This window comes from Peromyscus californicus, unplaced genomic scaffold, assembly GCF_007827085.1.
Source record: "Peromyscus californicus insignis strain IS unplaced genomic scaffold, ASM782708v3 Scaffold_6__1_contigs__length_162567912, whole genome shotgun sequence".
Lineage (NCBI taxonomy): Eukaryota > Metazoa > Chordata > Mammalia > Rodentia > Cricetidae > Peromyscus > Peromyscus californicus.
The window spans coordinates 1,953,104-1,979,698 of NW_026294584.1; the positions used below are offsets into that span (position 1 = coordinate 1,953,104).

Below are 26,595 nucleotides of genomic sequence, written 5' to 3' on the forward strand. Positions count from 1 at the left end.
GCGACAGAGCAGCCCTGCCCTTCTGGACCGAGCGGGACGAGGGCAGGGGACGCGTGTGAGCCGGGCGCAGCCCGAAGTGCGAGCGGAGCCCGAGGGGCGGGGACCGGAGCGGAGGCGGGGGCGCGGCCCGGACACGTGTGGTGACGGCGGGGGGGGGGGGGGGGGGGCGGCGCCCGGGGCTTTAAGAAGGTGTGGAGGGGGCGGGCGCTTTCCCAGGCCCGGCCGAGGGGCGTCGCGCACACAGGCGGCGGCGCTCGGAGGCGGACGACGAGCTCTCCGCGCCCGGCCCCGCGCTCTCGCTCCCGCGGCCCAAAGTAACTTAGGGAGCCGCGGTCTCCCGCCAACTTCCCCGCGGGCTCGGTTGCCCGGAGCCGCTCGGCTCGAGCCCGCGGCCGGCTCGCCTCCCCTGCGCGTGGCTCTTCCGTGCGGGTGGCTCCAAAACTGAATGAGAGAGCGCGCGGGGCGCGCGGCGGCACCGAACGCGGCGGCATGGAGCGCGGCTGCTGGGCGCCGCGGACTCTGGTCCTGGCCGTGCTGCTGGTGGCGACACTGAGGGCGCACGCGGCCACCGGCTACTACCCGCGCTTCTCGCCCTTCTTTTTCCTGTGCACCCACCACGGGGAGCTGGAAGGGGATGGGGAGCAGGGCGAGGTGCTCATTTCCCTGCATATTGCGGGCAACCCCACCTACTACGTACCGGGACAGGAATACCATGGTAGGTACCACGGCACCCCTATGCGCCACAGTGGCCCGCGAACGCATCTTTCCATCCTCTTCCTTCTTCCCAGGGGCCAGCCAGTCAGGGACCAGGACAACCCCCTACCACAGCGGGGTGCGCTGCCCGGGGAGACAGAACGAAGTTAGTGGAGAATGGAGTCTTGAGTTGGGATTTCAACAGTCCCCTGACACATCTTGGAATGAACTGGCGCTTATGTGACATGCCAGACAAGCCTTGGGTACTGCTGCCTTCCCCCCTCACTCCCAGTTCCTGCAGCTGCCGAACCTGCGCATCTTGTTTTCTTAACTCCAGTACTTGGATACCAGACTTTTGTCCCTTTCTGAGTCCCCGCTGGTGGATCCCCAGGTGGCGCTGGGGTTGTCATTGGGCTTTTCAGGCCAGCTGCCAAGAGATTGGAGCGCTCTGGTCTGTGGCTGCCCATGCTGCCCACCAGCCCGAAAGTTCCCGCTGCTCTGCAGCCAGGAGTCCCTCGCGATCTACTGAGTGTGAGGCAGACCTCAAGAAACAGAGTGGCTGTTTCCAGCCCTTTATTCTTTCAAAGACTCGTTTAAAATACCAGTAATTGATCATTTCTCTCATTCCCTTCGTCCTTTTAGCTCTGGTGTTTGCTGTGCTGTTAGCATTGTCTGGGTGATTCTTACTAATGACTTGTATCCACACAGCTTTAACTCCCTGGTAGGGGCTGCATGCCGCTCGCCAAAAGCGGATCCCTCTCCAAAGGGATCATTATGCAGCCCTTCATCGAGGTTAAACATTACTCAAAAATAAAATTTAGCAACAAGAAGAATAATTTAATGTAGTGCATATATTATGTGAGGGAAATAAAATGTTTACTTTCTGTATTCATACTGGGACTTCTTCAACAATGATAGAAACCATTAAATAGGAAATTTTCCACAAAATATTTGTACCTAATGAAATAGAAACTATTGTTGGGTGAACTCATGCCATCCATAGATGCTGTCTCTGATAGGCTACAGGTGTTGACATAGCAGAAGGTTATCGATGGGCCGCTGGCATTTTACATGGATTTGCATGTGAATACACAGGAGTTTTTTGTTTCAGAAAACCTTCCTATGGGCCCTGAAACACTTAGTCTGAATATATTCACCCCAGATATTTAAAACAGTGCTTTAACAACTTTCTTGTGGTGTGGTGGCAGCCTTGTCTGTGGAATTTTATGATTAATTTTAGGAAGTTAATTTCTGTAACTAGTCTCTTTAACAAGCGGGCTTATTTGTATGTGCTCTTCTTCCGAGGATTACCTGGCGATTTTTCTGGGGTCGTGGAAATCCTTGAAGTGGAAGGTGGATGACAACCCAGACCTGACCCACAGACTGACTGAGATTGTTGTCACTTGGTGTGACCCTAGGCAGAGGTGCTAGCTAGCCTGCTAGCTGAGAGAGTGGGAGGTCAGTGAATGAAGGCTGACCTAAAAGGTGCCACTGTCCAGTTGTGATGGGAGCCTCTGATGACAAAGCAGTATTATCCCACACTACACAGATCCTTTGTACTGTCCCAGTCAAGAAAGCTTGAATAAAAATAAATATAAATAAATAAAAATTAAAAATAAGAATTAAAAAAAAAGCTTGAATAAAAATGCCATCTGTAGCTTTGGTTTGCTATAAAGTTAGCAGATAAACCTGAGATTGACTGTGATCACATCACTAAACCAGGAAAGGGGTGATGTATTACTTCAAATTAGGCATTGTTGAGAACAGGTCCCAAATACCTCTTTTATGCCACCAGAAAGGGTGGAGAGATTTTATTATGTACCTTGAAAGGTCAAATTATTATAGAGAATAATGGCATTTTAAATTCACATTAAATATTATATCAAAGTTTTAGATTTGGGAACTAACGATATAGCTCCAGACCTTCTAAGTGTTTTTCCTATAAAATGTTCTACAGGTAGGACAAATGTTTAAAGCTGAAGTAATACTTATATAAGCCTTTAAATTTTAAACTTCTGGAAATGAAAAAATTATAGCATCTGTAAGAATTGACTCACCATAGGAAAACACAGTACGTTTGTGGCTGACTCATTTTGATGCATGTTGGAAGCAGAAGGTCATTTGGCGAAAAAGCCTTCTTATGTGAGGAAATCTGTAAAATACTGGCCTGAGAATTTCTTTCTAGCCTTCTAAATCTTTTAAATGCAGCACTTACATCTGGGAAAAAACTGGGGTTTTCTTGGGTTTCCACTGAGATCAGCGATGTGGATGAATGGCGTTTGGGTGGAGAGGTGGTAGTTTTGACTTTTTTCTCTAAAGACTGCATTAAGACAGAGCTGCTGTGTAGAACGGTACCAATCACATACCATCAATGGAGATGTCAGGTGCTGTCTGAGGCTTGTGTTGGCTGATAGTGTGTAACACAAGTGGTCCAAATTATTCATTCTTGTATGAAATATGTTTATTTACAGATTTCTGTTGAAAATCTTTGTTGTAACAAAGGCAGCAATACAGTGCTGAAGAAGTTGATGCCTGTAGCAAAACTGTCAAGATTTGTAACGTTGAGTAGTAAACCTGCCTATTTGAAGTCATGGAGCTTATTTAATGAGTCTCCAGCTCATAACACACAGGTGGCATTCGGGGTCTCCATTCCCATCTTCCTATGTGTTTGTAAATTCTGTTATATGAGACTCTTGGTGGCATTGTTAGTCATGACAAACTATGATGTCTTTTCATGAACACACCACAATGCATGGTTCAGCAAAAAAGGCACCACACACTTCATGTTGGTTTAGAAAGGTCTCAGAGTTAGAATGCTTTTGCTTTCTAGAATTTATTTTTGAGGGAGTACAAGTCCAAAAATATGTCCAGTTTCTCAATGGAATTTCCAGACTTCAAATCTGTGATTTTTTTTCTGTAGAAATTTACAAACAATTAGAAAAGGAAATGGGAGCATAAACAGTTATGCTCTGTTTCTTCCCGGGAGCAGTGCAGTTCAGTAAGATGTGTGAAGGCTGAGTTGAAGTCTGCACCCTGCTCCCTGTTGGAAACACCTCTTCCTCACACATACCCTTAGGTGCATAATTACCATGTGTCTGTAACTCCTCTTCCTGTCATCCAGTCAGTTTATAGAGAATTGTAAATGTTAAATTCTCCCAGTTTTAATTAAGACTTTAGAAAGATTTTTTTTCCCATTTTGCTTGGGACAACTAAAGTCTCTGGGGAAACAGATAATATGCTTTGGGATAGAAAGCCTTTTAAACACCCGTGGATTCATGTCAAATAAGAACCTGCCCACCATATAACTCAACCACCTTGGGAAGAAGAGGCCAGGCATACTATAAGAGAATCGCACACCAAAGCCAAGCATAGGTAAATGAGTCTGTCCCAATATTTCAGGACAACTGACCAGGATATGTAAATAGACTAGAATCCCTGCTATTTGGTAGCATAAACCAGAGGAAGTATTTCATTTATCCGTGAGGAATAGGCTCAGAAATACCGACTGAGGGGAAAACAAGGATCAGAATTTGCCTATAATAGAATCAAACTGGTGATGTGGCTGGCGGTGAAAAGGAAAGGGAGAATTTCATTTCGTTTTCTTGACCCAGCAGCATTATCAGTAGTTTTGTGATTCCATATTTCCATTCCATCATTTTTCACAAGTGATATTGTGGGGAAGGCTGGAGAATTAATTTCCTAATGCCCAGCCAGAACATTCCTTTTAAAAGGTATAATCAAGATGAAGTATTAAGGGTTCTTTGTTGTAATAACTAAAGTTATTACTTTAGTGGATATATGTGCTTTACAATCAACTGGTTGGTATTTAAAAATTTCTCTTCAAAGAAAGCATAATGTAGTGGCCTTTCAAATACAGAAATACAACCTTTTTTAGATACATATTTTGAAAACACTCCCAGGCTTCATTCCTTTTAAGGGAATGATTTTATCTGAATGAAAGTAATTGTGGTTGCTAATGTAACTGCTATTGATTGGTGTATGGCTATTTTTCCTTGTTATGTTTTGGAGTCTGGAGTCAGCATGTTTTAACTGTTAAACTCATTCATCACATGCAGTTTCTAGTGAAATGCACCTGTGCACTGTACACATATGTCTGTGAAAAGTGGGCATTTTAAAGCATTCGGATCCACTTGCCACACATTTTATCTTACTCTCTATTTTTTTTTTACACATATTTTATGGACGTAGTTCAGATTTCTTTCTGAAATCATATCAATCTTGCTTTTTATATTTTTATATTTTGTGTGTTTTAATTCCAATCTTAAGCTTTGAACAACAGGTATTTGGAATGATAATCTAAAACATCTCATTTGGATGGAACTTGAGTTCCTTCATAGCACCACAGTACTAGAAATTATTTACTTAGAATAATTCCCTCCATTTTTGTCAATGTTTATTTTGAATGACTATTTTATTTAGATGTTAAAAAATAAAATATAGTTGTGCCTCTATAGTCATGAACTGCCTTACTCCAGTAAAATTTTCTTTTTATCTTTAAAGAGGATAATGTATATTTTAACACGTTTCTAAAGTAACTATTAGTAGATTTCAAAGTTTTCATTGGCTGATTTAGTTAAAAGAAAACATTTAAGAGTGATTTTTAAATTTGTTTTCACACTCGGGTTGACTTCATAGGATGATCTGTGAGCCTCATTAATTACTTAGAAAGATTACACATTAGGCCACAATTTTATTCTGATAATTTATAATGCTACATTAAATAATTATTTATTATAATTAATTGTATGCACTATGTCTTCAGTCTTCCCAAGTATTGCTGAGGTATAACCCTTTCCTTCAGAGACGCTCCACGTCTGAAAATCATGAACTGAGTGGCCAGTACTTTTTGAACATTTAATTTAAAACATTTGTAAAGTCCCTCGTGTCTTGCAGAAGCAGAAAAATTGGGGTTCTGTATACTCAGGAGAAGAAAGAGGGGTGCGTCAAGACTGAATACAGTGAGATCACTTTGAGCAGAGAGAAAAGGCTTAGACTTATGTCACAGTATTGATATAAAGCATATAAAAAGGAAATAAATGTATCTAAATTTTAATTTAAATGGAAACATTAATTCATCATTTCCTGATTATTGAAGTAAACAAACCCAAATATAATTTCAGGCACACCCATTTTAAGCAAAAACAAATTGTAGAACACATTTTCAGAAAGTGGGATTGATTTTTAAATACCAAGGTCTTGCTCAACAGTTAAGGGTCTAGATTGCTCTTGCAGAGAACCTGAGTTCAGTTCACAGCACTCACATCAGGGGGCTCATAACTCCAGCTCCAGAGGACTCTGACACCCCTGGTGTCTGGAAGCACCTGTACCCACCCACACACAGACACATAATTTAAAGTAAAATCTTTTTTAAAAACAAAGATTCTTCATGATTTAAAAAAAAAGATATCTACTTGTAGGACATTCCCCATGAAGTCCTACATGGGACTGTAAGGACCTGTCTTTGAGAAGTAGCTTGGAGAGCAGTTTTTTACTCTAAGTACCCACCATGCCCAGATCATTGAGTTTCTTGAAGGGGTTGACTGCTCTGCATACTGGTTAATTAATTATTTTCTTAAATATGTGCTTCTTGAAAACTATATACGTAATTTTTTTTCCTTTAAAATCTAAATCTCATAGGATTCAACCATAGAAAATAGTTTGAAGGTTATATGTATAAAAAGTACAAATGTTGGTTTGAGGTATGAGGTTTGGCCCAGAAACATTTAAAACTCTAGTTATCCTTTAATGCCGAATGAGTTTTCTTTAGATAAACAAAGCTTTATTTTAAAAATCCTATTGATTAAAGGACTGCTTTTAATCTGCTAAGCTGACCGGTTTGAAACAGCACTAATCATGGAGAGAGACTACTGTCCACAAGCTGAAGGACCCGAGAAGTCATGCAGCTTGTCAAGAAGTGCCCTGTCCTCCGTCCTGTCCACTTCCTGCCAGCTTTCCCCTGGCTTCTCTCCTCAGTTTTCAATGGCCTTTCTACTTCCCCGTTATAACCTCCTGCTTTCCCTTTCTTCTTTCTTTTTTCTCCATCGTAACTGTTTTTCTTAATTCTTTTGTCTTTCGACACTTCAAATTTCCCCTTGTAACTGCTCCTTTTGCATGCTCTAAGTATAATGTGAATGATGTCATGACATTTACATCATATATTATAGTCACTGACTATTTGCAATAACTGAAGTGGGTATGTAGGTTTATATAATACTACCTTAGAATATCAAATTTTCTATTTTCATGACATTTACTTGCCCATTATGGTGCAATTTTTTAAACAGTAGGTTATTTATTCCCAGTAGAAAAGCAGCTCCTTCTTATAATATAAAATCTTTCAGACTCTGGGCAGTGGTGGCACACACTTTTGACCTTAGCATTCAAGGAGGCAGAGGCAGGTGGATCTCTGTGAGTTCAAGGCCAGCCTGGTCTGCAGAGTGAGTTCCAAGACAGTCAGAGCTGTTACACAGAGAAACCCTGTCTCAAAACAAAACAAAACAAAACAAAAACAACAAAAAAACAAAAATAAAAAGAACAAAAAAATCTTTCAGTTTGCAAGCCTGTAGTTATTTAATTCTGAGTTACCTGTTCTCACTCTGGTCAACCTGTAGACTCTGAGGAGAAAGCAGACACCCTAGTACCGACTTGCAGCCCAGCCCTGTTTCTAATGTAGGAGTAAGTCTAGTCATATTTCAGAGTTGCAGTCATTATAAAAGTGTAGCAAGATCCTGACACACAGTAGGTATGACTGAAAGCACTTTGGTCATCTGACATGATGACCCTCTATGAGGTAAGAATTGTTCACCCATGCTTGTCCAATTTTGTTTTGCCAATGTGTGGCACTCCTTAAGGGAAACAATAGATGAGCATATTGAGGGTAGTCACAAAAGTCAAAAGAAAATCTACTCTTCACCAAATATGATTAATGAGAAAGCGCTTCCCACCCCAAATTAATACACAACTTCCCTACAGTTATAAGGAAGCTGAATATATAGCTTTGACCCAACCAAAACTTTTGTTGGTTTAGCCAACAAAAGCTTACTATTCCTGAATTATCCTTTTTAGTGGCTATAACACTCTAGAAATGTGTATGTGGCTTGGTCATAGTCTGGGGAGGCTGACAGGATAAAGACATCAGTTTAATGTATTTTATCAAATTCTATTTTATAACCTATTAAATTATGTAAAATAATTAAAAATATAATTCGGTTTCTGCTGAATTAGAATCGAAAGATACTGATTTTGACAGTAGATTCAGAGTTGTTAGATCAAAGATTGACTGAGAAACTTAAGTTCACAGTTGTCTGGTGGTAATTGGAAGGGTTTTACATTTACAATAAAAATACACTAGTCAGGGAGGCATTGGCTCTTCAGTATATTCTTACGTCACTGTAGCAAGACTTACTTGACTGTAGCAAGATATGGATGACAAGTGACTATTAGGTTGTAGGGAAGTATGGGGTTAGATGGTCTCAATGGCAGATTCTATGATTTACCAGTTACTTAACCCAACTCCTGTCAGCAGGTCTGGGTGGTATCATCTTCTCTAGACTGTACTGGAGTAAGAATGCCCTGATTTTAGACTCTGTAATCCTCATTTGGTGGTATACATTTATTGTTTTCACTAAAACTCCCCTTCATGTTGTTCAGGTGAACTTTGTGTTCAGTCAAATATGTCTCTCAAGTCTCTCTGTTGTATGGTCTAGTTCACTGATATGAAATAGAAGTGAGATCTCTAGGAAATGCTTGATAAGATTGGCGAAGAGAATCTTTAAAATGACTTAACAGGTCATTACCTATTTCTCCTAGTGGAGTATGGATGCAGCAATCTTATCACATGGCCGTGTGCTAACAATGCTCATGTGCTGTTATTTGTACCAGCCCTGAAATAATGTTTAGGTTTCAGCATTGTAAGAAATTACTCTTCTTTTACCTGTTGGTTGTGCTTCTTGTATTAAACTCTGAATGGCCTGATCCTCCATTGATACACTTTCAGAATATCCCTTAAAATATTCTATTTATGCAAGTTTCAAAGACTTACATTTTATGTTAATGTCACTTATACTTTGGGAAAGTAACCTCTGCTTGACCCCCAATTTCTGGAATTTCTTATATACCAACAGTTTATGTTGCTAGTTTCTTTCACTGAGCTCTATTTCCTGGTATTCCTATCTCTCTAAAGTGCAGTGTCACCATATGTAAATCCTGTTGACACTTAAAACACAGTAGATTGTGACATGGTTGTAAATGTGAGTTCTGCCCCAACTTTAACCTTGTGTGTTATGGATGGCTCAGCCTCTAGGACCAAATCCAAGCCTGTCATTTCCCGAGTTTGTTCCATATTGACAGAGGAAACAGACATCCCTGCCCTACCTTCAGGAACATGCAGTCTCCCATTCGATTCAGGCACCTTTGTTGTGAGTGCTGAGATATCCTATGATAAGATCCAGTTCTTTTTACACTTCCTTTTCCTGAATAAACACTTCCTCCATTTTCATCCTGCAAAACATGATCTGTTGTGTCCACTGGTTGTGATGGGAACTATAAGGAAATTAGTTGGTCCTCAGTTCCTAGAAAAAAACAAAAAAGGCTGAAGAGATGGCTCAGCGATTAAGAGTACTGTGCTCACAGGGGACATGAGTTCAGCTTTTACCAGTTACATCTTAACTGCTCAAAACTGAATGTAACCCCAGCTCCATGGGATAGCACACTTCTGGTCTCCAGACACGCATACTCATTGCTTGTGTGCATATGCTCACACAAGACACACATACACATGTACACAATTAAAAATAAAATAAATATTTTTAAAAAATGGATTTCCATTCCCATTCTAGGCACTGATACTTTCTGGAAAAACAAATAAAGAACTCAAGAGACTTTTGAATAATTAATAACAATACCAATAATAACTTATAACAACACTAATACTATAATATAAACAACTAACAGTACCAGTTAATATGTGCCAGACACCCATCTAAATGCCTTATGTATATTAGTTCATGTATTTTACCGTAGCATGTTGAAGTAGACACTTATATATCCCTTTTATGGATGCACAAACGGAGTCTCTGAGGAGTAAGTATTCTGTGTATGACTTATATGCTATTATTGACAGTTCTTAGTCCATTCTGCCCCAGGACCTATACCTTTATGCATTTAATTTTAGAAATGATGTTTATTTTATGAAAAGAGAAATAACAGAAGTAGTTAACAGTCATCTCAAGAAAGAGAAAAAATAAAAAAAACTGGAAACAAAGTTTGTTACTTTAAAGTTAGTAAATGAAGAATGCACAATCTAAGCAGAAAGCTGACACCCTTGTTAAACAGGCTGGACAGAAACTGTCTTCAGATAAAGCCACGGAGAGATGCAGCTGGTATATGTAGCCCCCAAGAGTTAACGTGCCTTCAAAATGTGCTGATAGAAAGTACAAAAAAAGTCAATTTTTGTTTACATTTATTTTTGACACTTTGAAATTGTAACTTTTAGTAAGACTTTTTAATAAGTACGATTGTGGTTTTTGTGTTTTTTTTTTTTGTTTTTTGCTTCACCAGTAGGATCTGAATATCTAAAGAATGTTAAAAATTTTGATATTAGAGACAGACATTTAAGGGGATTTCGGTTGAAATTTATTTGTGATATATTCCTTTCTTTAGGAAGTTGTGTTAAATATTACCCACTTGCAGCAGACTGAGTGGCATGCCACACATCAGGGTCCTTGTTGGCAACACAGCTGACATTGGTTCTGCCATGACAGCCTTTCATCAAAGTCCAGATGACTGATAGGAAAAAACCCAGTGAAACAGCATTTGTTTTGTACTTAATGTTGCAGTTATTTTTCTTTTTTTTTTTTTTTTTTAAAGATTTTATTTATTTCTTATGTATACAATTTCCTGTCTGCATGTATCCCTGCAGGCCAGGAGAGGGCACCAGATCGCATTACAGATGGTTGTGAGCCACCATGTGGTTGCTGGGAATTGAACTCAGGACCTCTGGCAGAGCAGTCAGTGCTCTTAACCGCTGAGCCATCTCTCCAGCCCTATTTTTCATACATGAATCTCTTTATCCTTGTCTCCAAAAGTCTCACCTCCTGACTGAAGGCAGAGCTCAGCTCCAGGCTTGAGGTGGGGATGGGAGAGGACAGCAAAGCTGTGTCTGGTGACCAGAATGTGCCCTTGCCTCAGACTTCCATTAGTATGCAAATGTCCTGGTCATTGTGCCTAGCAGTTTATCCAAAGGTTTGATGTCAGGCGTGGACTGAGTGAGATCCACTGAGTCTTTTTATAAGTCAACTCAAAGGGTAATGTCTCCGGTTTCCTCTTGTGGAACACACAGGTTGTCGGAGGGACTGGGATCCATTCCTGTGTTCCCCAGGAGAGAAAAATTTACCTCATTCAACTTCAACAACTCTGTAATAGCCTTTATTAAAATACCATAAAAACACGGAAGTATTCTGTGTATAGGCACCTTTTCTCAAGGCTGACAAACTAGGTTATGTCTCCTTCTGGCATTTTCTGATGATTTGTGCTGAGCTGCAGCTCAGTACGTCATCCACGAGCTTCTTGGGAGGCGGGGAAGGAAGTCACAGCATGGCTCATCAAGAGCTCTGACCTATTATTACAAGGGTTAGCCTCTTCAGAATGTTCCCTTCAAATAAGACTGGCTTATTCCAGACTGTTGATGCACTCTCAGACAGACACTCTGTTGTGAAACATTTTAAAAATGTAGGAAACTACAGTAAACGAAACATTCAAAATTGGTGTCACTAATGAGTACCCAGAGGGTAGCCATCTGTGTTTTTTTAAACAAAATACAAATATGGTTGACAGCAAACTCTTTCCATTGGTTAAAATATTCAGTGCCCCTAGAGTTGATATGCCCAGCTTAGTTCTGCTCTTCCCTGCTCATTCTACCCCCCGAGTCATTCCCAAACATTTCTACAATATGATGAACAGCATGGAGCCCTATCAACATGTAAGAGCAGGGAATCTTGACCAAGGTGCAGGATCAGTTGGCAACCTGTAGAAACAACCAAGGGAAAACTGTATAGCCTTGTAAAAAGAATATCTAGTTGTGTATAATGAGAGGCCCTGGAGGACATGATACTAATTGGAATAAGCTGGGAGACAAATGTGGAATTCAAAATGTTGAACTCAGAAGTAGAATGCACCTGGGGTTTCCTGAGGCAGGGTCGGGGCTCAGCTGACAATCAGATAGGAATAATTCAAGAGCTCTGCTTATATTGACAGAGGCGATGGCACACACCTGTAATCTAGTGGTGGAGGGTAAACGGACAGAGGAGGTCTGAATGTCGAAAATCAGCATGGGTTACATAGTAAGACCATATCCAAAAGAAGTAAACAATACTTACCGCACACATAATCACCATAGCTCGTAATACAGTGTATGTATGCAGTGAAGTTTAAAATATGTCAACGTCTGAGACTAGCTTGGTGGCAGGACACTTGCTGCAGATGTGTAGGCCCTGAGCTTGGTTGCTGGCTACACAACAAACACCCTTCACAAAAAAACAAAAACAAAAACAAAAACAAAAACAAAAAAAAAAAAAAACAACAACAACTCAGAAAGGGCCTTCCTGATTTTGGCTAATTTAAGATAAATAACTGTTTTCAGTAAGAAGAAAAAAAAAAACCGTGAAAGAGTTAACACCAGAATGTACAGGTAGTATTAAGCATTTATTTTGCAAATATGATAATGTATCTAAACTTTTCTTGTGAAATTAGCCTAATTTAAAACTTTGTGACTTTTATCAGCTACCATAGGGAAGAAAGGATGCCAGACTGCTCTGCCAGAAGCAGATTTCAACTATGGCTAACATTGAATTAACAAACAGAAGGTAGGTGGTGTTTGGAAGGGAAACAAGCACCACACTTGGAAATCATGATATTGTCTCAAAGATCAGGTAGGGAGTGCTGCTGAAGGCTTCTGACAGCAGCAAACAGGGCCCACAGTTGATGTGAATCTTCTCCATCCTTTCATCTGCCATGGAATCTTACATTCAAATTCCTGGGATCACAAATCATAGTGTCCTCCCCAGGGCAGGGCAGAGGTGTCCTCTTGTTATACATATGGATCTAGCCTAAAGGAATGTAGCTGCCTTTGCAGTGTTGTGAAGATGTCTGGGTCTCCTGGATGTTGATTGTGGAGTTGGGACGCTTGTCTGCCTGCAGGAGCCCTGCTTCCTTCTCCTGCCCACCGTTCTTCACTAGACCACCAGGGGTCTTGCCTTCAGGTTCCTTCAGGGGAGTATAAAGGCCTGTGAGAATGCACATGGCTCTGTCTTCAGTATCACTATCAGAAACCCACCTCTGTATTCACTTGGAAATGTCAAAAGGCTTCTCTCAGGACCAAAGCAGAACTTGTCATGGTGGGTCACCCCCTTTTCCTCTGACACTTTCTCAATGGACTTCTTAGATGTCACAGGCTCTGACTTTCTTCCCTCCTACCTGGCTGCAGTGTCTAGGGACCAGGATTCTCTTTTCTGCATTCTTTATCTACCCATTCTCTCCAGGGATGTCATCTTTCCTAGTGCTGTAAGTGCCATCTACACACTGCTTACTCCAAACAAGTCCTCTGCCTACTGTTTGTTACTGTGACTTAATGTCTGCACTTGGCTGTCTGCCCAGAGCTTCCTGCATCTCTCTTTCATGATGTGCCTTCACAGGCTCTTTCTGGAGTCTCCCCAACCCTCCAAATGTCAGCTTGCTCTCTGGAGATGTTCATTCCCCCAATCATTGTTTAACGCCCCACATCTGACCCCCCTCAAAGGCTTCCTGGTTGTATATTACAACCCCCAGAGTCTGCCCTTACTCTGCCACCTCTCATCTGGCTACCACAACCAGCTTCTTCTCACCCTCCTTGCCTCTGGCTTGTGCTCCATGGGGCATCTAGCTAGAACCAGGCTGATGCTGTTCTTTGCTGCATACTGTCTACCAGGTTACCTCGGACAGCCCTATACCTTTGCCTTCTTACCCAGCATTCCATTCAGTTTGCCATTTTACCAGCACAATTGCCAGAATTTGAATAATAAATTATAAAGTAATTTTATCTATATCTTTTGTTCCTCCTATCTCCTAGAGAAAAAGATAAAAAGCCCTGTGCATGACGTGACCTACAGGACTTGCAGTTCTGTTTAGCATGCACATCCCAGGATAACCCCACGTTAGTTCTTTGTAATTCCAACTGTAGTCAGCTGTCACCCTGGTGAGACCTCCCCTGGCCACACTACACAGAGCTGCAGTCTCCTTCTTCCCAGTGGCCATGTTTCCATTGGCTGCTTTATTTCTCTTTGCTAGACATGTCCTTGAACAAAAGTCATGTGTGGGATTCCTTTAAGAGTTATAATTGCCAGTGATAATTCCAAAAAGTAATTAAAAAGATCTTTTATGAAGATGGATTTGGATGTACAGTTTCTGCTTTGGCTGTTTGAATGGACGATATCAATGTTTAACAAATTTGAAAAGCCCGTTTCCACTTTCCCACCCTCTGTATGACAAAGTCCTCATGACTTCTGTGAGACTATGCAAGACTATTTATAGTAGCTTTTGGACTGGCTTCGTTTTAACTATATGTTAGTATATCCCAAATGTTCTCATAGCAATTAGTAACTACAATTATTAATAGAAACCATAATGGATTTTAAGTCCTTCTTCCCAGAAGCTTCTTCTCTGTGCTGTACCATAAATAAATCTGAAGCAATCTTCATGAATGGGTAGATAGCTTTTATTTAAATTTGTATCTGAATGGGAATAAATAATGAAAGGCAGACTAAAATAGTTTCAACAGATATGCAACAACCTTATATAAAACACATAAAAATAACAACCTAGAAGTTGTACCAAAAGTTCATCTTCTAAGGAAAATCTTTTTGACTAGAGATAGTTGTCTAGAGTGATGAGCAGCTGAGATGGGTATTCTATGCTTTTGCATCAATGAATTAACCCCTTGGTCCCTAAGCTTTGTGGCTTTGAGCCAGTGACCCTTGCCTTATCCGTTAAATCCTTTGCTTATTTTTCATTTTAAGAAATTATTTGATAATTTCATCCATTTCTGTGATGAATTTTAGCTGATTTCACCATCTAGTCTCCTCTTTCTTCCATCCTATGCCCCTGCTGCAACATTTCTTTTTAATGTGTCTCCCTCCAGCTCTAATCCCCCCATCGTATATGTGCGCGCACATGTGACAGAGAGAGAGAGAGAGAGAGAGAGAGAGAGAGAGAGAGAGAGAGAGAGAGAGGCAGAGCTTAGTTAGCTTCTTGCTCAAGTGTTGGTGGACCGTTATTTTCTGGACCAAGGGCTGCATACACCACTGAAGAAAATGTCACCCCTCTTCCAACAGTCATTATCTGCCAATAGGGTCAGAGAGGGGGATGGGGACTCATGAGCTCCTCCACTATGCTTTTAAGTATTGATTTTTAATAACTTGCAGGTAATGTTAGCAATCCTTTGTGATATATTCTATAAGTATTTCCCCAGTTTTCCTATATGGATTTATTTTTATATTATCAGGGGAACATGGACTTGTCTCATATGTGTTTCTGCTTAGATAGGGTAATAGATGTACACTGTTACTTTGTTAATGTTGGACTCATAGTCAAAAGCACAGTGACTCAGCCTGAATGTGCCGCCTCTGTAATGTGTCACAGCCTTGCTGTTCTTAGAGCACTGGGCAGAGCTACAGCTCCATCTTGGGAGGCCATTTACACATTGAAATCATCAAGGAACCCCCAGGAGAAAAGTGGTAGCAAAAAGATTGTGAAAAGGATACTTGTTTACAGTTTTATAATCTTTATAACATTGAAGGCGGAATACTTCTGTTTACTGTGTTGGAAAAGAATGTTCTATGTATTGCACAAAGAAGCACCCAAACAAAACAAAAGGCAACACAATTTCCCTCTGCAAAAAGGGTGTGTTACTGCCCACACTGAGCTAGCAAGTACATGAAACAGGAAGTTCACTTAGGTTTTCTTCTAACACAGGTGGTGACTGTGTCTCCCACTGATGTGAGTTGGAACTCAATCTGTCATTTGGCTACTTAGTAATTGGTGTGAAGGAAATGAAGGAAATGGGGAGGGGCCATCAGCTCCTGGCCACCAAATTTTGGGAACGCCGCAGGACCTCTGTATAAACAAAGCTTCACTGAGTGGGAGAGTCTAAAAGTTTTAAGTTCCTTTACATAAGTTTTTCAAGATGGGAGAGATTAGGGAATATTGGCCCTTGGCAGGCTAGCCACCTTTGATAGAAAAAGGTTTCTCACACTTGTGTATGAACTTTTTTTTTTTGGTTTGTTTGTTTTTTCGAGACAGGGTTTCTCTGTGTAGCTTTGTGCCTTTCCTGGAACTCACTTGGTAGCCCAGGCTGGCCTCGAACTCACAGAGATCCGCCTGGCTCTGCCTCCCGAGTGCTGAGATTAAAGGTGTGCGCTTATTTTGGTCTTGTGTTTTCTGACTTCAGTTTAATGAAGACTACTGAAAGGTTCTCATATCCTTTTTCCTTTTTCAGAGGACCTAACTTAATAACATATAAATATTTAAAACACATAAAATAAAACTATCTAGCAAATGTATTTTATTTACATTAATATACATAGTAAGGGGTTCATTATAGTTTCTTACACGTATAGAATGTATAATGTGTTTTGACCTTATTTGCCTTTCCTTGCCCCCTTCTCTCCCACTGATCTCCCTCACCCCCCCTAACTAGTCCTGTTATTCTCAAGTGTTCGTTTTTGTGTCTGTGTGACCTAATGAGTTTTCTTAGGGTTGATCACATGAACATGGGTGGGCTTTATTTACTGGGGCGTGGACATTTTACCTGTACCACAGAAGAAAATGTCTTGTTCTTCTCCAGCTACCACCAACTGCCAGTAGATCCTGAAGTAGGGGTGGGGTCTCATGAGTCCCCTACTCCACAGTAGATTGTTGATAAGTGTTGTGTAGATCACCCCAGCTGTTGAGTCATGAGTGCAGCTGCCATGTCCAGAAGACAGCATTCCACAACACCACACGCTTCTCTTCTACTCTTTGTAAAATTCATTTGTTTTGATATGTATGGGTGTTTTGAGCACCACTTGCCTGCAGGGCTCACGGAGGCCAGAAGAGGATATCAGGTCCCCTGGGTCTAGAATTGCAGATGGTTGAGAGCAGCCATGAGAGCCTGGGAATTGAATGTGTGTCCTTGTGCTCTTAACCACTGAGCCGTCTCTCCAGCCCCTTGTCTTATATTCTTTTTGCCCCATCTGTGATGTTCCCTGGCCACGAGGGGTTGATAAAGATGTCCATTTAGGGATGAGTACTCAGCAGTCACTGATTCTCAGCACTTACCAATTATGAGTCTCTACACTAAGCACTGCCAACTACAGAGAGAAGCTTCTCTGACCAGAGCTGACAGCAGCTCTAATCTACACAGAAAATAAATATGTGTGTAGAAGGCAGTTTGGCAGGAACAAGTCTGTTTAACCAAACAGCAGCAGTAGCTCCCCACTAATCACCCTCCTTTATGCTGTGAGTAGCAGGAGCCACTGACAGTCTCTGTTCACTGGAGAGTTGTGTCCTGAAAATCTGTTTTAGTTTCAAGCTGAACAGTCACCTGGAGCCTCACTGAAGAAAAGTCCTGGTCCATCTTAGGGGGCTGGTAGGTGAAGAGCGTTGGAGTTGCCTTAGAAAGTGCAACTAGTACGCAGGTCTCTACATTACCCCTCACTCCAGTTCCACGGGAAGGGACTAATGTGGTCAGGTGACCCCTCACTCCAGTTCCACGGGAAGGGACTAATGTGGTCAGGTGGCCCCTCACTCCAGTTCCACGGGAAGGGACTAATGTGGTCAGGTGACCCCTCACTCCAGTTCCACGGGAAGGGACTAATGTGGTCAGGTGACCCCTCACTCCAGTTCCACGGGAAGGGACTAATGTGGACATGTGCACAGGGTGATGAGACTTGAAGAGGAGAGCAGAGCTGGAGTACTAGTGATAGCAGGGGAGGCAGCCTGGGTAAGAGAAGGCTTTGTATTTAGTCCAGATGTGTTGGAATTCTGCTCCACCACACTATGCTTTCCACCTGTGCAACAGCACCCATCTCTTAGCGTGAGTGGAGGACATTCATTCCACATGGCATATGCTCCATGAATGGGAATTGTTACCAGAGCACTGCCAACAAGGTGGCTTTGAAACTACAGGACACAGGACTGAATTGGGCTTGGATGCTTGGGTGTGGGGACAGAAGAGACTCCAGGTAGAAGTAGTTAGTGGCAGTTTGGAGGAATAGCAGTTTTGGAAGCACATGAAGGTTCCGGTGGGAAGGTTCTGGATTTGTTTTGCTGTATTGTTTTCCTGGGGGAAAGATGTATAAGTTACTATAGGACAACCATTTAAAAATGGGTGGCTTCTTTTGTTCGTTTAATGCCTGCATCTGGGAATGAAGGACGCCAAGAAGCCTGGTTTCTGGGCAGGTTCAGTTACCAGTACTTTCCTAGTGCACTTACCTCTAATCCTGGCTAATCTAGCTGGTGGTACAAAACACAACCACTACACCCTAGCCATTCAGCTGGGTGCTACAACACCATAATGCCTTTTTAAAGTATATATTTTATATCCTTAATGTTACAGTCTGTGCAAAAATTAAATTAGTTTTTCTTCATAAGTTCTCAGTGTAAGATTTTAAGGTGATAGAAATAATTCAGATTCTAAGAATAGGAAAAGAACAAAGACTGTGGCTTGGCTAAGTTCTTACTACGCCCTTATTTAAACAATTTAGAATTTTAATTTAGGGGTATAAAATAAAATCTTTTCTAAATATTGAACACTGTTGACACAAATGCTCTAGATTTCCAGATTTAATTGAAACAAAGGGCTTTGCTGTGTCAGTAGCAGAAGAGAAAAAGGATTGCACTGATCAAGCAGCTAATCATGGAAATGCACAAATAAATGGGCTATCACTACTGATGTTGACATTCATTTCCTATGCCCAATGGCCTATTTAGAATAGATTCCTAGCTTCTAAGATACAAAGGTTTCAGGGACTGAAGTATATCACACACGTTTAAAACATATAAAAATGATGGTTTTATTATATTGTTTCCATCGGAAAACTGTGGTTTTTATGAGGGTGATGCTGTAACATCCTGACTTATTTATTCAAATTGTCATTTTAAAAGGCCACACAATAATGTATTTTCTACTGCATGTGTTGATGAAATTGCTCAAGGCAACCATTTCCTTCTTGAGGACAAAGGCACTTCATTTGTTTTGAGTTTTGAGTTCTTTTCAGACCATATTGAGATGTATTAATGCATTCCCTTTCTTTGATGCACTTGTGCTATGGATATATTATGAGCACTACTTTTAAAAATCTGTATTATTTTGATTTAAAAATACACATCATAATGTTTGAAAATTCTTGGCCCCAAGGTATACACAAGAAACAAAAGTTCTCTGGGCCCAAGTTTAGCACAGTGAATTCCCATGAAAATGTGTTTGGAGCAACACTTTTTTATACAATATAGTGTCATGCAGTTTTCAGTATTGTTTTATAGAAATTATTTTATTTGTTATTCATGAATGTATAAGGCAGTAATAATATCTGTGCACCTATGTGTATGTGAGGGGTGTGTGTGTGTGTGTGTGTGTGTGTGTGTGTGTGTGTGCATGTGTGTGTGATATGTGGGTGTGTATATGTTCTTGTGTGTGGATATGCAGGTGGAGGCCAGAGGACATTGGGTATCTTCCCTTATTGCTTTCCACCTTACATCTTGAGATAGGTTCTCTTACTAAACTGGGAGATTACAGATTTCACTATATTGTCTGACAGGGAGCTCTGGGGATCCTATCTCTACTCTCATGGCACTGAAATCATGGGCTCTTGCCACTGGGCCTAGCATGAGTTCTGGGGATGCAAACTCAGATTATCTTGCTTGAGTAGCAAACATTTTACCCACTGATCCATCTCCTTAGTCTCAAGATGATACTCTAATATAGATGTTATACGCAGAACACAGTATGAAGGAGCGACTCCCCAAGGTCACGGTGCTAAGCAAAACTCAAAACAGAGGAGCCTGGGTTTGCAATCCTGAGTTACCTTTGCTGTGTCAGCCTCAAATAATCAATCGATCAAACAATCAAACAAAGAATGTGTCATCAGCAGCATATCATATGTTTGTATTTCTTTGCCTTTGACCTTCTAAGACTGCCATTCCTGTTAGGCATGAGTCATCTGGTGAACCATGTATTTCCTTTCCTTTTAGGCATTTTCTTGCCAATTTCTTTTTGTTTATTAGCTGCCACAAAATATAAATAACAGAAAATGGGGTCAGAGGACCTTAGTTCATCAGCCTTTTGATTTCTAAGCTCCATATTAGCTGCTCCACAGATAAAGCTGAGACAGGTCAGCATCTCTCTGGGATGGTCAGCAGCCAACCAAAGCTTTAAAATTGGTTTTGAGTTTCTTAAACTTTAAAGCTTGCAAAAAAAATACAGTGTTTGAGGGGAGAAGCATGTTTTCATTAGGACCTTAAAGAGCAATCGTACTGTTTCCTCTCACAGTCGTTCTTGCCTACCACAGCCAAGTGCGAAACCTAAGGGGGGCTTAGCTTTCTGACCTGTGTTTTAAACCCCTGTTCATTAGCACTAGTTGAAACTGGCATCATCGACAGTCTCTTGAAGAGCGTCATCTGTGCTGATGGTTTCACAGAGTCCTGTGAGACCAGGAGTTCTGACTTGTGTAGGGAGCAGAGCTGTCATTTACCTCAGTGAAAAACTGCCAGGAAAAGAGGTACAAAAGGGTAATCAGGAACTAACTTTAAGGGAACTGTTGAACACATATGCTAAAAATCTTGCCTTTCTTTGGCATAATTCAAGCCCTATGCCAAACCTACAAAGAATTCATAAAGTCTTAACACAGAAGTTGGTGACCAGGAAACACATGCGTGCTATAAACTGGAAGTCTATCATGACTGCGTTCTGGAATAAGAGAATGTTGGTTGAGTATAAGAGCACTATTGGGCACTTAATATACACCGTCATGCCTTAGTGAATACTTGTGTGCATACTGTGAGATAGGTGTTTTCCTGCCCAGTGGAGAGGACAGGGTTGTAAAGAGCTTCAGCTCTGTGTGGACTTTGTTGACAGAGTGAGAAGCTGAGCATCAGCAGCTCTCCAGAGCCTCATACTCATGTTCACCCTGTGAACACATTGTATTCCTTGTGTACAGGTGAGGGGAGGCAGATTTGGGAGAGGCAGGTTCACATCCAGGAGTCTTAAGTCCCAGGTTGGCTCTGGAGGATGCTGCCCTCCTGCTTCCAGTACTCAGGGATGACTGTGCCCTATATTACCATCCTCCAGGCCACCTCCAATGCTTTTTAAAATCCTCTATTAAGGTATTTATTGTGCTTTTATGAGGATTTTCTGCAGATTTAATGTGTTTCCTGTGTCAGACAGACATGTGATTGTTACTTAGCCAACAATCCATAAAGATTCAAAATCTAAAAACCCCCATCTGAAAACATCCGAATACATGTAAACCTAATACAGGTGTGTATGCATGTGAGGGGAGGGGGTCAAGGGCATTCAGGAAGCTGGACCCCCAAATGATGGAGATAAGCAGAAGTCACAGCAAGGTCCTGCTCTTCTCCCTCTCTCTCTCTCTCTCTCTCTCTCTCTCTCTCTCTCTGAGAGATACAGAGACAGAGACAGAGGCACACAGAGAGACAGACAGACACAGAGACAGAGAGAGACAGGGGAGGAGAGGGAGAGCGATTGAGATTCAGTTCAAGCAGATTGACTACATCAAGTAATTTGAACTCCCTGGGAATATCTCTACTCTCTTTATATTACAATCATGCAATGCAGCTTTATTAGACATACAATGTTGTCTTATGAATGTTACATATAAGTTAATAAAACAAAAACCAACCGTACTGTGATTGAGGTGACCCCTTAGAATTAGCTAACACTTTATTGTAGTTAAAAATCAGAGAACATACTTTTTTAGTTTCAACCCCACAGGTAAGTGTTATGACACCAGCCATTTTTTTGTTCAGCAAACTATATATAAAAGAATAACTTGTTTTCCTTCACAGATTCATTATTTCCTGGAGTTCTGAGACAAGTTGAAAAGACTTCTCTCACTTGAGACATTTCAGCTGTAGTTTCTGTGGTCTGTTTTCTGATGAGAACAGCATAATGAGCGTGAGCGAGCACTCGGGTCCCATGGTGGCGTCTTCACAGTGCCTGTCGTTTGTCCTTCCGTAGTTACTAAGTGTTCCTTCTGCTCCGTGGTGATAGTCTCAGTTTCCTCTTACTCAGGCTCATACTTCTGATCCCAAATATGAAAGAGTAATTTTTGTTTGACTTAGAAATCCAAAGACACCAAAATACCGGTCCAGACCCCACCGCACCTTCCTGTTTGTCTTGGACTGTCGTTTTTAAGCACGTGCTGTGGAGTTGAAGCACGTCCTTCGCTAACTCCCTAGTGGCCCCATTCTTTATCATCTGCCTGGAACAGCAGACCCATCTCTAACCTGGCCACCTCCTTTTCAAGGCTACATTGAAATCTTAGCACCTCTAAAGCCTTTTTAAAGCAATGATAACAGCCCCTTTGGGGAGAAGACGTAAATGTGGGGTTTTTTAGTTATAATGTATCTTCATATCATAACTATACTTCTATTCAAAGATTATAGTTTATCAGTGTGATCTCTAATTTAAAAGTTTGAAACCAAGCCACAAAGAGAGAGATTCAATATACATATATTGAATATATATATGAATATATATATATATATATATATATATATTCACTGTGTATATTTGAATTATACCTAGAAATCTTCTGTAAACAAGTCCTTCTGTGTCACATTAACTGGAACACACATTTTTCTGGTCAGATTCTTTAATTTTTAATTTTGTTTTTGTTTTTCAAGATAGGGTTTCTTTGTGTAGTTTTGGTGCCTGTCCTGGATCTCACTCTGTAGCCCAGGCTGGCCTCGAACTCGCAGAGATCCGCCTGGCTCTGCCTCCCAAGTGCTGGTATTAAAGGCGTGCGCCACTGCTGCCCGTCTAATTTTTAATTTTTATTTTATTTTATTTTTTTATACTTCTCTCATACATTACATCCCAACAGCAGTTTCCTGTAGCTAGAGTTTTCCTGCCTGGCGCACAGTCAGGACAAATTCTCTCACCCACTAGTCCCACAGATGCTCAGACCCAACCAAGTAAACACAGAGACTTATATTGCTTACAAACTGTGTGGCCGTACCAGGCTTCTTGCTAACTGTTCTTATATCTTGAATTAATCCATTTCTATAAATCTATACCTTGCCACGTGGCTCGTGCCTTACCGGCATCTTCACATGCTGTTTGTCATGGCAGTGGCTGGCAGTGTCTCTGACTCAGCCTTCCACTTCCCAGAATTCTTCTCCTCCTTGTCCTGCCTATACTTCCTCCTGCCTGACTACTGGCCAATCAGTGTTTTATTTACTAACCAATCAGAGCAACACATTTGCCATACAGAACATCCCACAGCAGTTTCCCCTCCTTCCACACCTCCCAGTCCTAGATTCCTTCCTCCTCCATTTCCCTTAAAAAACAAAACAAAACAAAACAAAAAAAACAGATGTCCCAAGGATATCAAGTGAACATGACATAACAGATTATAATAAGACTAGGCACAATCTCTCCCATCAAGGCTGGACAAAATAACCTAGTAGGAAGAGAAGGGTACAAAGCTCAGGCTAAGGAATCAGAGATACCCCTACTCTCACTGTTAGGAGTCCCTCAAGAACACATAGGTACACAACCATAGGTATATACAGAGGCCCTAGCCCAGATGTGTGCATGCTCTGTGATTGCTACTTCAGTCTCTGTGAGCCCCTATGAGCCCTGATTAATTGATTCTGTGGACTGTGTCTATGTGGTGTCCTCCACCCCGCTGGCTGCTACAACCCTTCCTCCCCCTCTTCTGCGGGGTTCCCCTGGCTCTACCTAGCATTTGGCTATGGGTCTGTTCCTATCAGTTTCTGGATGAAACCTCTCTGATGATAATTGGGCTAGGCACCCATCTGTGATTATAGCAGAATATCATTAGGAATCATTTCATTGACTTTTTTTTTTTTTTTTTTTTTTTTTTGCCAGTCATGTTTGGTTCTATTTTGGGTTGGTCTCTGGGCTGTCCAGTCAGTCTCTGGTTCCTGGCCATCCAGGAGCTCCCTCTCATGGCATGGGCCTCAGGTTGGACTGTTGGGGGATTTGTTAAGGCAACTCCATGGGGTAACTTACAGCCAGTAAAGGGGTTGATTACAGGATCCGGGAGAGGTGAGGTGTAGTCCACAAGGTTCTCTGGAGAACTCTGCTTGGTCTACCATCCAGCATCCAGGATCACAAGGAACCAAGAGAGCCAGCACATCCAGATCTCGGGTCTTAAGGGCTCCCATCTTGGCCCCACCTCAGGGGCAGGTCATAGGTAGGCATGGTAATTACTGGAAGCCTCACTACGGGTGGTACTTCCAGGTCAAGTCTAGAACAGCTACCCACGATGTCTCCCCCTTTTGTCTAAATAAGGGAGTTCTAACCTAATACAAAACTATATACAATAGGAATGATTATCAAATATTGTCCAGGAGGAATAGGTATAATGACCTAGACAAGATGGGACTACAACCAACACGAACAATATCAAACAAGAAACACATACTAAACTACTAAAATCCAGAGAAGTCTGGAGCATAGGTAAATGGCACGTTACAGAGATCATTCCAAAAGGTGTCATATCCTGAAGAAACTGAATCTAATACTTAATATGTTCTAGCTAAGATACAAGAAGACTGTAACTATAACTGTTAGTCTCAGAAGCCCATCAAAGACTTGAGAAGGAATATAATAATACCCGAGAAACGGGAGAAGGATGCAAGCAACTTTGGGGAGTAGAAAGAGACAGCTGGCAGCCTGTACGGTCACCTAAAGTTTCTCAGCATCATTGGTGCATTAAAATTGGCTACAAGCCTAGAGTACCTGTCAGACCATTTTATTGTCAGCAGTCGAGGCAAGGGCAGTTCTTTGCCCAGTAGGCCATTTTGTGCCAAGGTGAAGACAAACTTCCAAACGGAAATGTCTCAGAAGCCCAACATTCTCTCGGGATCAGATTGGTGCTGCCAGGAACAATTGTGTCTCACATTAACAGAATTCCAAGTTATCAAAACATTTAAATGCCATATTCCCCAGGTCTATGAAGTGTTTGAAGATTACCTATCCATCTGACATATGTTTCTGTAAGTGTGGAGAACCTAACTAACATAACGATAGAGATGGCAAGCATAGATGGCTATAAATCTGTAAGTCTTATCTACCTAGATAACCTAAGGACTAAGGCTTCATGTAAACAGGGTAAACAGTCTGTAAGCAAATGTACAGTAAAAGGACAATGACTGCAAAATTGTGACAATACACAAAATAGCTAAAGCAGAGGTAGGAATGTATAGTGCAATATGACAATAATCCTAAATATATATCAATATACCAAATATCCTAAACAGGTAGAACATACATACAGTATGACAAATATGTTAGGGATTTAGCTCAGTGGTAGAGTGCTTGCCTAGCAAGCCCAAGGCCCTAGGTTTGGTCCTCAGCTCTGGAAAATAAAATACAAAATAATTTTACATTTGTATCAATATACAAAACATTTCAAATAAGAGTGGAAATATACGTATATTACAACAAATATGGTTCTGTATTTGTATCAATATACAAATTATCTGGAATAAGAATATAAAAATAGTTTACATTTGTATCAATATACAAGAATCCATAACAGTGCAATTTATCTAAGGCTGATATTTTACTAGTATATACAATAATCTACCTTAATATCCTATACCTATCCATTCCCCTTATTTTCTTTTCTTAAGGGGAATACCAAGTCCAATGTTTTCTTCCATCTCCAACCCTGTAACCATTATCCATAACCCTCAGAAACATGAAACCTTTGGGAAAAGGGGGCATCGTCTTCTTAGAATTGCTTCCTGCTGTTCAGAGGGCAATAGTATCTCTGTGGGGTTCCATAGGAAAGCTCAAATAGTTAAGTCTCAGTTGGACTAACTGTAGATTCTGCAGCCAGTCTCAGAACTCTGCTCAGTCTACCATCCAACATCCAGGATCACAAGGAACCAAGAGAGCCAGCACATCCAGATCTTGGGCTCTTAAGGGCTCCCATCTTGGCCCTGCCTCAGGGGCAGGTCATGGGTAGGTGTGGCAGTTCCCGGAAGCCTCACTAGGGGTAGTACTTCCAGGTCAAGGCTGGAACAGCTACCCACTACATTGGACCAGTCATGGGTTGGCCACTCCCACAAGTTCTGTACCACCACTGCCCAGCGCATCTTGCTGGCAGGACAGATTGTAGGTTGAAGATTTTGTGGCTGGGTTAATGTCTCAGTCCCACCGCTGGGAAATTTTCCTGGTTATAGAAGATGGACAGTTTAGGCTCCATTTCCCCCATTACTGGGAAACTTCACTAGGGTCACTCTCTCATAGATTCCATGGAGTTTCCACTGCACTAAGTTTCTACATCACCCCCCAAATGCCCCTAATTCCAGTTGTCTCTCCCTCCCTCCATCCCCCTCCATCCCCTCCCCACCCCTGGTTTGAGCTCTCCTGTTCTCATCCCCACCCACCTACAGTCCACCTGAAAAATCAGTTCTTTTCCCCTTCCCAGGGAGATACTTGAGTCTCCCCTCCCCTTGGAGCCCTCTCTTCTATAATATTAGAGGGACCAGCCTTAATATTATACATCCCAGGGGCTCAGAAGAGTAGTTCTCTCTCTTCTGAGAGAACTACTAATGGCGAGAACTATTTTCAGGAAATAGAATCTCAGCACA

General features: G+C 41.5%; 1 protein-coding gene across 5 annotated transcripts in view; it reads left to right on the top strand.

Annotated features, from left to right (window-relative positions):
* The first annotated feature begins 209 nt into the window (after positions 1–209).
* The window catches only part of Reln (reelin), a 460,226-nt gene continuing 433,840 nt past the window's right edge, over positions 210–26,595 (top strand). For all 5 annotated transcript variants that reach the window (XM_052719248.1, XM_052719250.1, XM_052719251.1 and 2 more), the window contains exon 1: positions 210–715. In XM_052719248.1, the coding sequence (XP_052575208.1) occupies positions 490–715 (226 nt within the window). In that variant the 5' untranslated portion in view covers positions 210–489. The remainder of the gene's footprint in view (positions 716–26,595) is intronic.